Source organism: Prosopis cineraria, unplaced genomic scaffold, assembly GCF_029017545.1.
Source record: "Prosopis cineraria cultivar Desert tree isolate PC_DT_omini unplaced genomic scaffold, ASM2901754v1 PC10, whole genome shotgun sequence".
Lineage (NCBI taxonomy): Eukaryota > Viridiplantae > Streptophyta > Magnoliopsida > Fabales > Fabaceae > Prosopis > Prosopis cineraria.
The window spans coordinates 27,950,405-27,964,445 of NW_026555341.1; the positions used below are offsets into that span (position 1 = coordinate 27,950,405).

At 26.4% G+C, this 14,041-nt stretch overlaps 1 protein-coding gene across 1 annotated transcript; it reads right to left on the reverse strand.

The window, feature by feature from the left end:
- Positions 1-239: 239 nt before the first annotated feature.
- LOC129322912 (beta-glucosidase 40-like) lies at positions 240-9,522 on the reverse strand. Its single transcript, XM_054969373.1, has 13 exons — positions 9,300-9,522; positions 6,374-6,440; positions 6,151-6,209; positions 4,464-4,539; positions 4,198-4,269; positions 2,994-3,081; positions 2,623-2,878; positions 2,391-2,506; positions 2,090-2,313; positions 1,938-1,969; positions 1,729-1,831; positions 1,488-1,596; positions 240-539 (listed from the first exon to the last, which is right to left on the reverse strand). The coding sequence occupies exons 1-13, from the start codon at positions 9,498-9,500 to the stop codon at positions 359-361; spliced, it is 1,584 nt and encodes a 527-aa protein (XP_054825348.1). The 5' UTR covers positions 9,501-9,522; the 3' UTR covers positions 240-358.
- Between the last annotated feature and the right edge of the window lie 4,519 nt (positions 9,523-14,041).

The window sequence follows — 14,041 nt, forward strand, 5'->3', positions numbered from 1 at the left end:
AATTTTAATTTACACTCAAGTTTTAAGGGATCTAATTGTGGCTTTTAAATTTTATAGGACTCATGGGTAAATAAGTTTGCTTCGCATGACCCATATGTAATTGTTTCAAATATTAAGATACTTTGTATCATTGGGACCGTGGTTTAAAGCGAGCCTCAAACATTTTTTGTTGGGCCTGAGCCGTACGTATGAAAAGATCAATTTTACCAGAAGTAAAATAAAATAAAAAGATCAACATAAAACATAAAATTCACAGTTCCACACTATTTAATGGAAGTAAAATTCAAGTATTCAACAATACAATTCCTTTAACAAAGAAATTCAACAGTAAAATAAAAAATATAAAATTGAAATATATTCAATTGGTGGAATGATTGAGGAAGTTCTTGAACCATTGAACAGATTGTTTGGGGTATCTCTTAAGATTGTCTCTGTAATCAACAAAGTAGAGACCAAATCTTGATGTGTATCCAGCTGCCCATTCCCAGTTATCCAATAATGACCATGCAAAATATCCTTTTACATTGCACCCATCTTTACTGCAATATTCATAAAAAAAAAAGAACAAATTACTTTTTCATTTGCTTTGCTTTTCTTTTTATTTTTAAATTATGCACAGGTTTTTTTATTAAAGATAATTTTATTTGAGATACTGTTAAGTATTAAGTATGGATACATCTCTTATGAAGATTTTATATGGGGTAAGACTCTTTCTAACCACATGGCTCGAGAAAATAGAGATAAATAGATTGATCTATTGCTCCAAAAAAAAAAAAAAGATTGATATGAATTTTATATAGTTTAAGAAGTTTCAATCTTGTCTAATCCAAAATCTCAGTCATCCATTTCATAGACAATACTCTAGGTTGTAACTATGAAGCATATGTGCATTAGACTTGGGAAAAATCACAATTTAAATATATAAAAATTCTATAAAATCACGAATTTATTCTATAGACTCATATTCTTTATTGAAGTTGTCAATTACTTTTTTTTCGCAAAAGGTTTTCAATTACTATTGTGTGCGTGTGTGATACTGTGATTGTTAATTATTATTATTTGCTGGTTAGTTGTCAACTGAACAACTTTATTGGGTAATTGACAATTTCAATATAATAAAATGACAACTTTACTAAATCGCATGAAATTTCATAATAATTTTTTGATTTTATGAGATTTTTTTATATTTAGATTTTTGGTGTAGGATTAAAAGTGATTTTCTCAATTTTTAAGACTAGCTAGCGAAATTTCAGGTCCCTAGATGTTATTTTTTAAAATTCCCATGGTTTCAAATCTATTTTTTTAAAAATAAAATTAAGCGGTCTCTCCTGGTGTTTAAAATTGTTCCATGGTCTGTAAGTATCGTTTCCCCCTACCTTTCTTTTTCAATGGAAGTGGCAACATGGTTGGAGAAGAGATTTCAAACTTTGTTTCAGATGCATTTGAAACACTAAACTGTTAAACAAATTAAAATTAAAATGACGTACTTGATTGAATCCAATAAGCTAGATAGATAACCACTGTAGTATCTGATCCTTTTCTTATCCTTGAGAGCATCCTCAATGGGGATAAATACATTATTTGGATCATCCATTCCTGTGCCAATAACCATATCAGCAGTGATGATGATATGTTTAAATCCGTATGAAGTACCTTATAATAAAGATCGGAAACAGAATACAATTGAGTGTCAGAGTTTATTTTGGTGGGAAGAGATAGAAAAATTACCATTTTCAGTGATAATAACTGGAGGATTCCCATACTTTTGCTTGATGTAATTCATTAAGCTTCTCATTCCTCTTGGAACTATAAACAACCATATAGAATTTGCCTGTAACTCAAAAAATTTAATTTACAGGTTATTACTATCAAACACTTCCTCATTAATTAATTATCTGACCAGAAATGCTTCAGTTTCATAATTTCATACTACTTACCCTTTCTCCAATAGCTTTAGTTCCATTGAATGCTGAAATCAAAGACAACATCAACAACAAATCAACACATTTACACACATACATTCTAAAATTTCTGGGTTTGTCACTGCTCTGATGCTGTCATAATGATGAAGTTTGAATGTTGCACTTACGAAGAGTAATAGTGCCAGAGTCTGCGATTGAGTCATTGAGCAAAACTCCAAGAAAGTTTGTAGAATTTTGTCTTGCATAGAAGGTGGTGTAATGGTTAATTCCAACAAAATCTAGTGAACCCTTAACAAGAGCAGCCTCGGTAGGTGAAAATTCTGGCAATCTGCTTCCAACTCTGCTTCTCATTGAGCTTGGATAATCTCCAAACATCAATGGATCCAGAAACCTGTGTTGTAACCAAATCTTAATTTGTTGTTGTTGTTGTTTTTATAACTTCATTTAGTTGTTTTTTTAATAACTTGCCAGCCAAGCTGAAAATCTTGAGCTCTCTGAGCTGCTTCAATGTCTTCTTTAGTGTTTGTTTGTGGCTCATACCAAATTACATCAAAAGCTATCCCAATTGATCCATGTTGTACATCCTAGAAAATAACCAAGTTGATTTTGTCATGTTGATTGATCTAATAATGGACTTTGTTCCAATGTCACATAAACTGTTTCATGACTAAAAGATGGTATGAAATATCATTATCCTTACCTTGTACTTTTTCCTATAGATGTCTGCTACGGTTGCATGAGAGCGAAGAACATTGTGACCAACGATGTAAGGTTCGGTAGCAGAGTTGCCGGCCGGGCAAAAAAGGCGGAGGAGGATCGAGCACCGGCCGGGGGCCTGGAGGCCGACATCATATCCTTGCGTGGCGAAAGTATGAGGCTCATTGAATGTGATCCAATGCTTAACCCTGTCCCCAAAGTTCTGAAAGCAAGCCTCAGCATAAGTTGCAAAGTCCTTTCTGCAACATAGATAGAAGACAACATATGTGAGCATACATACATACATACATACATACATACAATTATATATATATATATTAGTACATGTTTTGAAATGATAAGGTTGTTTAGTACATGATTTCAGGGCTAAGCCATCCATTGTACTTGTCTTCCAAGGCTTGGGGCAGATCCCAATGATAAAGGGTCACATAGGGTTCAATTCCTGCACAAATAATGCAATAATGGTTCAGGTAATTAGAAGTATTAATTACAATCATTTTATTGTTCAAAAAAAAAAAAATGAACTTAAGTTCCGTTTGGTTGCTAGAAAAGAAAGGAATAGAATAAATTAAAAAAAATAAACTAATTTCCCCTTTCTCTCATAATAAATATGATAAAACTCAATATTACATATCATAAATGTGAAAATCATCGTACCTTTAAAAATCTTATGAATCATGACTTACAATTTCATGAATTAAATTACTCTTCTCTCTTATGTATATGATTCACCTATCCCCCTCCACATTTTGATAATCTTATTATTGTTTTTATTTTTTCAACCTATTCTGTTTCATTTCATTCTAGCAAGGAAGCAAGCAAGACCTTATTGTTTCCAACATAAGGCTTGAGGTTTATATGGGGTGAAATGTGTTGAGTTTACCTAATCCTAGTTCATTTTTTTCCTCATTTGTTTAAATTCTAAAATCCTTGTAAAATGTATGAGGTTCAATCTAGTTTTGTAAAAAATAAGATTAATTTACCTAAGGTAACTATTTGGATTTGTGGATTTAATTTGAATTTTAAATTTTAAATCTCACATTTAAAATTAATATATTTAAAATTTTTTATTTGAGTAGTTTAAAACTTTTCAAATAAAGAAAATAGATAAGTTGAGATTCAAAACTAAAACAAAAAACTAGAAATGATGAGTTTACCTTTATTTATCATTCAATGAAAGACGACATGATATAAAAAAAAAATACAAAAGTCATAAAAGCATCAATAATAAAAATACGAAGAAAACGAGATGTTTGAAATTGGATTTGAATTTAAATCAAATTCAAATTCATAAATCAAATTTCAAATGACCAAGATGTGAAGTGAATTTAAAATTATAAAGAAAATGTAATAAAAATGGATTTGAATTTAAATTTGATTCATAAATTTTTGCATATCAAATAAGGAATTTGATTTAAATTTAAATTTAAATCTAAATATTCATTAATCCTCATTTGGGTAGAGCACCAAAGAACCAAAGACCTGAACGAACTGAGTCAAACAATATAAATGCCCTTAAAAATCACTCAACAAAAAATAAAATAAAATAAAGCATTACCTTTGGCTAATAAAGCATTTATGAATTTGTTGTAATGATCAATTCCTGCTTGATTGATTTCCCCAGATCCATCTACGTCATATATCAGAAAAATATATTTCGTCATTGTCAGAAATATTAAGTTTAAGTCAATCAAGATCATTGTCCTGTATTTGAAGCCAAAAATCTCGTCTTTAAGCAATCTCATACTTGAAGCAATTAGATACAAATAATACATACATGAAAGAAGTTAAAACAACAGAAATGCAAAGAAATAAAAACCTTACTGGGGAAAATCCTTGACCAAGAAATTGAAAACCTATAAGCATCCATCCCCAAGTCCTTCATAAGTTGTATATCTTCCTGTTTACACATAATTAAAAAAAATCATTATAATCAATTAATATATGTATATAGAGTTGTGAACAATGCGGCATTTAGTCTCGAGCTCTACAAACAATACATATAGGGTCTGAGTTTAATTTAGACTGTACATACATTAAGTGAATGTTTGCAACCACGTTTTGGCAAGTCAAAATATAGTTTTGATAGAAGCAATTTTCAAGATGTGTTTTCAAATAGTGCTGATAATATGGATCAGACGTATTAGATTACCTTTTTCAGTCTTTTTTTGGGGCTTAGGTTTTGAAAATTGAGATATTTTTATATAAAAGGATTTCTAGACTTGGCTCATTTAAATCCTAAAAGAAGGACTCAAACTTCTTGTTTAAACCTGTATTTATTTTTACCCCTAAAAAATGAGATATTTAGAATTCACATCACTTGTTTTAATTAGAGGCTGGGATATAGCTGCTGCTCAAGAAATATGGATCAAATTTTTAAAAATTTAAGAGTATGATTGATTTATATATTGATATACATCCACAGATATTATTGATATATATCTATATATCATTGATATACAATAACAAATATTAAATCGGCCTTGATGAAAAATATAAAAAATATTGGGCTATTATTCTGATTTAGTTTTATAACATAAGTTATATTTGTAAAAGCTTTATTTTAGTTGTTGAACATTACAATTTATATTTTAAAAAAATAAATATATAGTATTATAATGCAAAAAATTAATTTTTAAAAGTTAAACAAAATTTAAAAATAAAAAAAATAAAAAAAAAAGACTTTTGAGCTCAGCTTTGAGGCCAGTTAGTAAAGGACAAATTTAAAAAAGTTGATCAATTTTAAGATAATGACCAAAGCCCATATGGAGGGAATTAGACTAGGAGTGAATGTCGGGAGCTGTGTTTTGGGAAGTCAAAATATGGTTTTGGTAAAAGCAATTCCCAAAATGTGTTTTCCATCATGCAATGAGAACTTCAACAATGAATTACTCAGCACAATAATTTTTTTTAAAAGTTATGTTTGGTTCAAAATATAAAGTATTCAATAATTTTTATAATTATTTTTTAATTATATCCATATTTTATTTATTATTTTTAAAAAAATAATACATTGAAAACAAAATAATATATAAAATATTTAATAACAACATAATTAGAAAAATATAAAATTTTTCAAGAGATTCAAGCTTGAACTCACTTTTATCTAGAACATTGAAGTAATTACTAATATCTTATATTATGATGAAGAGAAAATATCATTTTGTCTATCTCTCTCCATCTACTCCCTTCACCTTTATATATAAGATATTTTTAATTGAATCACGTAAATTAATAAAATTTGATTATTTAATTAAAAGTACAACAGCATTCCAATTTTGCTTCTAATTGTTGTAAATAAAAAATAAATTTTTTTCAAAGCAAATTAATGAAAATACTTATATTTTTTTAATTTAATAATAATATAATGGTTTATTTATTAAAAAAATGCTAACAACTCTTTATACTTAAAAAACAGATTCTAAACAAATTTTATATATAAGAATGGAGAGAATATATATATATATATATATATATATATATTCAATACTAGTTGGGTTGGTTTGCTTACTTCGTAGCGATGGTATTGATCCACTGCAATGTCAGCATTGCTGAAGTCTATAACCTTGCCTGCGACACAGTTTAAGGAGAATTACCATCCAAATGTATCACAGTTTCTTAATGAGCCAACTAATTTTTATTTTTATTTTTGGGAAATTTGTTTGCTTTTGCACTTTTATTTCAAATCAAATAGAAATACTTTGATGCAACTAAAATTAATTTTAATGTCTTACCAAAAGTATGTGAAAATTTATCCCACACAGAGGGTCCCCTTCCATCTTCTTTCACTGCTCCTTCGTACTGCACAGAAAAATTAACACTAACATTACTATTACTATTACTTTTTTTTTAAAAAAAATTACTACTGCTACTACTATTACAATTATAATTACTATTATTATTATTATTAATTAAAAGCAAAATTTTTCACCAAAATTAAAGATTACGTTGATTTGTAAATCTTAGAGCCCAAGATCACACGCATTCACGAGTCATACCAACTTGTCCTGATATCTCTGATATACATGGCGTGCAAGGTCCATCCATTATCGTTAATTAATTAAATAATTAACTAATTTTATCAAAATTCACTTTCTCTTATTAAGAGAAATCAAACATCATTTCCTTTTCGTGTTAAAAAAAACAAAATTATTTTGCCTTTATGAAAGTACTCATTTGTTTGTTACATCATGTATCTAATTAAAAATACCTGTAAGTTATATTTCATTTATTCTTTTTTACTATTATAACAAAAGGCAAGGCTTACATACTTAATTTTTTTTTGGTGAATTGTACTTTGTTTTATAAACTTAATAAATTTTTATCTAATTAAATCAAGAGATTGAATTTTATTATGTTATTAATATTAACAATAAGTATTTTTTATAAAACAAATAATATAAAAAAATATACATATCTTGATTTAATTGAAAATAAATATCTTAATATATAAGTTTTTCCCTATATATATATATATATAAATGTATGTATGTAACATTAAAAGTATTAAATAATATTACCCCTTAATATGATAAACCTATTCCACGTATTTTTTTTAAAAAATTATTTTTTATTCCGTTGCTTATATCCTAAAAAAATCTTGGAATACTTTTGATATATTTATTTAACGTGGTTAAATATTTCAAGACTTTAATTAGAGATCACAAGATAAGATGATTCAAGTTGTCATCCAATTGAACCAAGTGTGCTTTAGTATTTTAAAAAAATATTACATCATTAAATTTATTAAAAAAGTCCAAGATTCCATTTTTTTCTTTATTAATTAACAGAAAGTAAAAATTGTAAAACCTTGATTCTTTTTCATGAAAGAAAGTCTTCTTGGTAAAAATAAGCACTATATATTTTATATTATGAATCCATAAATTTTTTCAAAAAAGATATCTTATAAGAGCCTAGAGGAATATTAGTATATACTCTTTCTGTTAAAAAATATATATACGATATTTTTAATTAAATTTTACCTCTGTTAAATTAGTTACCTATTTTTAAACTAACTTTATCTTTTCATATTTATCCTTATTAAATATCTTACAATAAATATAAAGTCATCATTAATAGGGTTACTTTTTTAAAAAAAGACAATATTTATATTTCGAAAGACTAAAAATTCTTACATTTTTAACATCAAACTCTTCAAAAAATACCTTATATTTTTTAACGAAAAGAGTAATAATAACGGATTTCTTAAATTTAACAAACTATGTAACATCATCTGACACAAAAATACATAAATTTAATATATAATAAGCATAAATATTTCCAATTTCCAGTGTTTGAGTTAAGTTTATTTTTTCCAAAACGAATAAAAAATAAAAATAAAATAATTATTCAAATACTATTAATATCAATAATAAAAATATGTTTTTATATATATTATGATATGTAATTTTCTTTATTTGAAAATACAAAAATTTAAGGAGGAAGACTAATTAATTACCTGTCAATAAATGTTATTAAATACAGTTGAAATTTCTGTTCCTTTTTTTTTTTTGGGGGCCAACGGTTGAATTTTTTCGTCCAATGTCAACACCTTCGTCAGCTGATTTTCTTTTAAATAAAAACATTATAATGAAATCACGTTTTGATGGTCACTGATAATTATCTGCTCCTGTTTACTTTCATTTGTCCCTCGTATAAAAATATAGTATAGACAAATAAGAAAGCAAAATCTATGTAATTGTATCAGGGGTTTCTTTTCACTACTTTTTCCCTTCACAATTTGAACCGTTTAAATTAAATATATATATTAAAAAATTTATTAAATTTAAATTACAAAATCTAATTTAAGGGTCTAAATCTATAAAGATCTCTCATATGCTCTTCTTGTAAAGAAGAAAGCCAATTTTAATCGTATATTATTCAAGCAGTCTCATTTTATAAGACATTTTTCAAAGTAATTTGGTATCTTAAGATATAATATGTATAAAAATTAGATTTAATTAATAATGATAATTTCATTATTACTCCTCATATTTCACTCCTTAAATAAATTCCCCCCCTCTTCCTCTTATTAATTAATGAATATTTTCAAAGTTTATTATAAAAAAAATCAAGATTGAAACTTATTTTGGTGAAAACAATATTCAATGAACTTCATCAAGATATGTAATTTAGTTAAAAATACCTTATAAATTAGTACAGAAAAAATATGCAAGAATTATTCTTTCTTTTTCAATCTTGCCCTCCATTAACGTCGCAATAATATTTTAAATCTTAACTATCTCAATTGAATGCCCACCATCTAACTTGTGTATTATATAAAAAAAATAAGTAATAATTATTTCTTTAAAAACAGAACATATATTGAGGAGAAACAAAAAATTCAAATCAAGACAAGCTAAGTGAATAAATAGGAAGGAAAAAGTATGAAATAAGCAAGATGCATGAAGAAGACAATGCATTATCACTTGGACGGGGAAAAACAAAAACAAAGGCTTTCTGGGAAAGCCATGAATTAACTCCTAGTGACAATCGTAATGACATATTATTGACGAAGCTACCAGCAATTCGTCCCAAAAAGGAAGAAGAAGAAGAGTTATTGTCGTTTCAATGTTTTGTTTTTATGCACCAAGAGAGAAATTAAAGCAATATATAATAATCCCACAACTCAGATATAAAGCACCTATGTATGAAGCAAACCTGGAAAGCAGAAGCAGAAGCAGTGCCGAAGACGAAGTCCTTTGGAAAGCTTCCTCTGTTAATCTCCGACGACGACGACGACGAAGATGACGACGAGGAGGAGCTGCAAATACCAATCTGATTTGCAACCACCACCACTGTTATCATTATTATTGTTATGGCCACACCATTAATATTCTCCCTCCCTCTTCTCATTCCCATTCTCTCTTTCTTATTTCTCTCTTCTTTCTTGATCTCTCTTGATGTCTTTTCTTTTTGTAACAGTTATGGCTTTATAAATATAGACACACACACGACACAGCTTCCCACTCAGCCACTCAGATATGCATTTCCTAAGTTAATAAATAGGGTTAATATATAATTTAAATCCTGACTTATAGGTTTAGAGGTGATTTGAATTCTAAACTTTAAAAAGATGTATTTCAAATTTTAAATAATTAAAATTGAATGTAATTTGCTTCTATCATTAACTTTAACAAATGACAGTTAAATTGGGGTTTAACATGTGATTTTCAGCAAATGGAGTAGGAGAGAGACGACGAGTAAAATTTGATGAAAATTATACATTAAATCTTAATTTGATGCACATTTGTTGAAAGTTATTGTATAAATAAACTGTTTAATTTTAATTGTTTAAGATTCAAAATATATATTTTCAAAATTTAGGATTTAAATTGCTTTTATACCTATAATTTAAGATTTAAATTATATATTAACCTTTATAAATATTTCAAAATTATCAAGATATATTTAAATTTTGATATTCTATGAGTATTATATATATGATAAAATCTATTATAACTATTTGATTAAATTAAAAATTGTTATGGTGTTATGTAAATATTTATTAAGTTAGTCGACTTAACTCATCTAACAAATTCAAACCCAACTGAACCCACATGCTGACATCATTCTTTTTCTTCAAACATTCCCATCCATTATATTTTAGCTGTCCACACCACGTTGAGTAACAATTTGAGCTCTTCATGCCATATGAATAAATTAAATAAATATACATAGCTAATAGTTCTCATCCAATACAACTGCATGATATCTATATATATATATATATATCTATCTCCTCAAATATGTACTTCCCCCATTTGTAAAATCTCAGGCTAAGAAATCAGCCCCTAAAATTTTTTAAAAGACATTTTAATGGGTATAAGAGGAAAGTACATTAAAAGCCCTAACTCATAATATGGTATGTATTACGGTTTATTTTTTATTTAAAAAAAATGTCCATACATTTTACCACTACTATGATAGAGTATATTATATTTGTTCAGTGTTATAAGACTTTTTCTAAAAGTATTATGTTTAAAAATACATAAGTCATTTTGGATCAATCAAAGTTTAATTAATAAGTTTTCTTTCAAAATTAAATAACATCAATGAGAGGATATAATTAATAAGATTTTTTTAATTAAAATACTCTATCATATTAAATAAGGGTAAAACATGTATAGTTTTACATGTTATTAACTAATTTCAATTGGATTAGTTAGAATTGCTTTATAATACTCCCTTTGTCTCAAATTATAAAACATTTTTAGACAAAATCTCATAGATCAATAAAACTCATTAAATATACTTTACAACCTTACTTTTTCAAAAAAAAATATAAATTTTGAAAATCCCTTTCATTTAAAAAAAATATTAAAGAGATAGAATATATGGGAGGATAATAATGAAAAAAGTATCATTAATGAAATCTTATTTTTATCAAAGTGTCTTATATTTTAGATGTTCAATCTTTCCTAAAAAGTCTTATAATTTAAAACAAAAAGAGTACTAAATAAAGGAATACATTTTTAATGACAATTATAAATAGAATTTATGACAATAAACATTCAAAGCCAACTTCATTGTACGTGGTATGACTAATTGGAAGACTCTGTAGTGACAACCTAATATTGCAATAAAGAGCTTGGAGGCCGATAGAAGACATTTATTGCACTGTTGAAAAAATCACCAGTTCATGAACAGAATACCCGATTTAATTATTGACCACACCCTCATTAAATAAATTAATCAATATTATCAAGTAAGTGTAGTACTGGTATCCGGGATCTTAAATACCATTCCAGGTTTTTATTCCTAAAGTGGCACTTGAGAAAGCATCTCTTAAAAGAAGACAACCCTTTAAATAATGTTCAGATTTCTCAAAGGATTAATCATCATTGTCAACTGTGAAGATATCTTGGGTTAAAAAAAAGAAAAGAAATTAATCAATGCTCTTACTGGTTATATATGTAAGTCATCTCTAACTATTTCATTAAAATCAAGGATATGTAGTTAAATTAGTTGTTTTTGAAAAAAAAAAAAAGAGACTCAAATTACCCTGTTATGCTTCATTTTAATAAAGAAAAATGTGAATGAGAAAATTTGGAAAAAAAACTAATTATCTATATTTATACGAAAGCAACTTATAAAAAAGCACTATAAGTATGTGTGTATAATATCTCATGTCCTTATTTCAAGGCAGTTCTATAAGGGATAAATAATATTTATTATAAGTCACTTAATATGATACTTTCCCTTTGTCTCAAATTATAAAATTTTCAGATAAAATTTTACATATCAATAATCTTCATTAAATATAGTAAATAATCTTATCTTTTTAAAATAAAAATATAAACTTTAAAAAATATTCATCATTTAATATATTAAAAAGTGAAGGGATAAAATTAATTATAGAGAGAGAAAGGGTAATATTAAAATTGATGCATTTTAATGAAATTTTAATTTATCCAAAGTGTCTTATATTTGAGACAGAGAAACTTCTTTAAAAGTACCCTATACTCCCTTCATCCTAAATTATAAAACACTTTTAGACAAAATATTACATACCAACAAACTTCATTAAATACACTTAATAACCTTAATTTTTAAAATAAAAATATAAATTTTTAAAAATATTCATAATTTAATATATTGAAAAGAGAAGAGATAAAAATTAATTATAGAGAAAGAAAAGATAATATTAAAATTAGTTCATTTAATGAAATCTTAATTTATTTAACATGTTTTATATTTTGAGATGGAGAAAATTCTTTAAAAGTACCCTATAATTTAAATATTAATTATGTTTCTTCGGTATTATCTATATTTAAAATCAACAATAATGAGAGAAAAATATAATACAAATTTAAAATTTTCCATTTAAATCAGGATAAAATAAAAAATTTATTATACTTCTAAACAAAGTTAACAACTTAATCATTTTTCTTTATTCCAATAAGGTGATTAGAGATTCTTTATAATAAGGAAAACCACGTAGATTCATAATAAATTATAAAAAAAATAGTGCATTCTCTTCAATCCTATTTACAAGTCATTAATAATATGTTTCACCATAATTTATGAAAATCTTAAAATTTATTAACTCTTTTAAAAGTTAATAAGTTTCCAACCTTTTATTAAATATACATATATATTTTAATAATATATTTTTACTTTCAATATTTATTGGGATAAAAGAACACACTTGCAATAAAACAAAAATTAAAATAATATGTCTTATAGATAAGATTAAAAAAAATAATTCTCTCGCGAATCGAAGGAGTACATTTCATTAATACTTCAAACAGTGAGCAATTCGCGTAGCTAAAACTTTTTGTTTCTGCAAATCAACCTGCATGACCAAAGCAAAAGAGACGTGTGGCATTGATACGTCAATGTTATTTTATCGTTCTTGTTAACCTACTAGGTTTGTTCTTCTTTTCTTTGGTTTTTTTTTTTAAATGTAGCATAAATTTAGAGTTTGAGGCGTACAAAATATACACATCCAAAAATAATGTAAAGACGAAGGTCGATAATATTGATGCTTAACGCGTATTTGTTTAAGATAAGAAAGTCAATGCTTATCATTTGTTTTTTTTTTTTCCTATTAAACTAGATCCACACCAAGGTAATGCTAATTAAAAACTCCTTCATGCTTCTTAGGAAGGGTTGTCATTATTGGTCCAAGAAAGTAAGAAGAAGGAAGGCGGCTGTCATTGAGCCCAAAAAAAACAAAAAGAAAAATAAAGAAAGAAAGATAGAAATAAAAAAAAATAAATTAACAGAACATACAAATACTAGGGAAAATATCAGCTGCAGATCCTGAAAAAATTTTACATCAGCTTAATACCCTTAAGATTTTGATATTACACTGTACCCTGTGGTGCTTATTTAAAAATAAGTTTTTTATGGAAAAAAAGACCTAATCATTCTATTTTTTTCCTTTACTTATTCATTTTTTCAAATGGATATTATTAATTACAAATGGGTTGCTGTCAACACGCAAATGAATGCTTATTTGTGCAGGATAAACACTTGTCCAATTCAAACTTATTTTATCAATTTTTTCAACTTGTTCATTTTAATTGAGTTGTTGTTAATTATGAATGGGTTATTGTCCAAACCCAAGTGAATACTTGTTTATATACGGTTACCATTGTTTAATTCAACCTATCCTATTAGTTTTTTAACTTATTCATTTTTGACTATGTTGTTGTCAAAACCTGAATAAGTTATTATTTTAAATTTAAGGATAATTTAGTCTTTTTTTATAAAAAAACTTATTTTCATATCGTATCATGAAGTTCAGTGCAATAACCTAATTTTAAAGTCCTCATTTGATATAAAATTTCTCCAGGGTCCTTAGCTGATAGTTTCTCCAACCACTACTCCCTCCATATCACAGCTGAAGATAAAAGGATAATTTAGTCTTTTTTATATAAAAAACTTATTTTCAT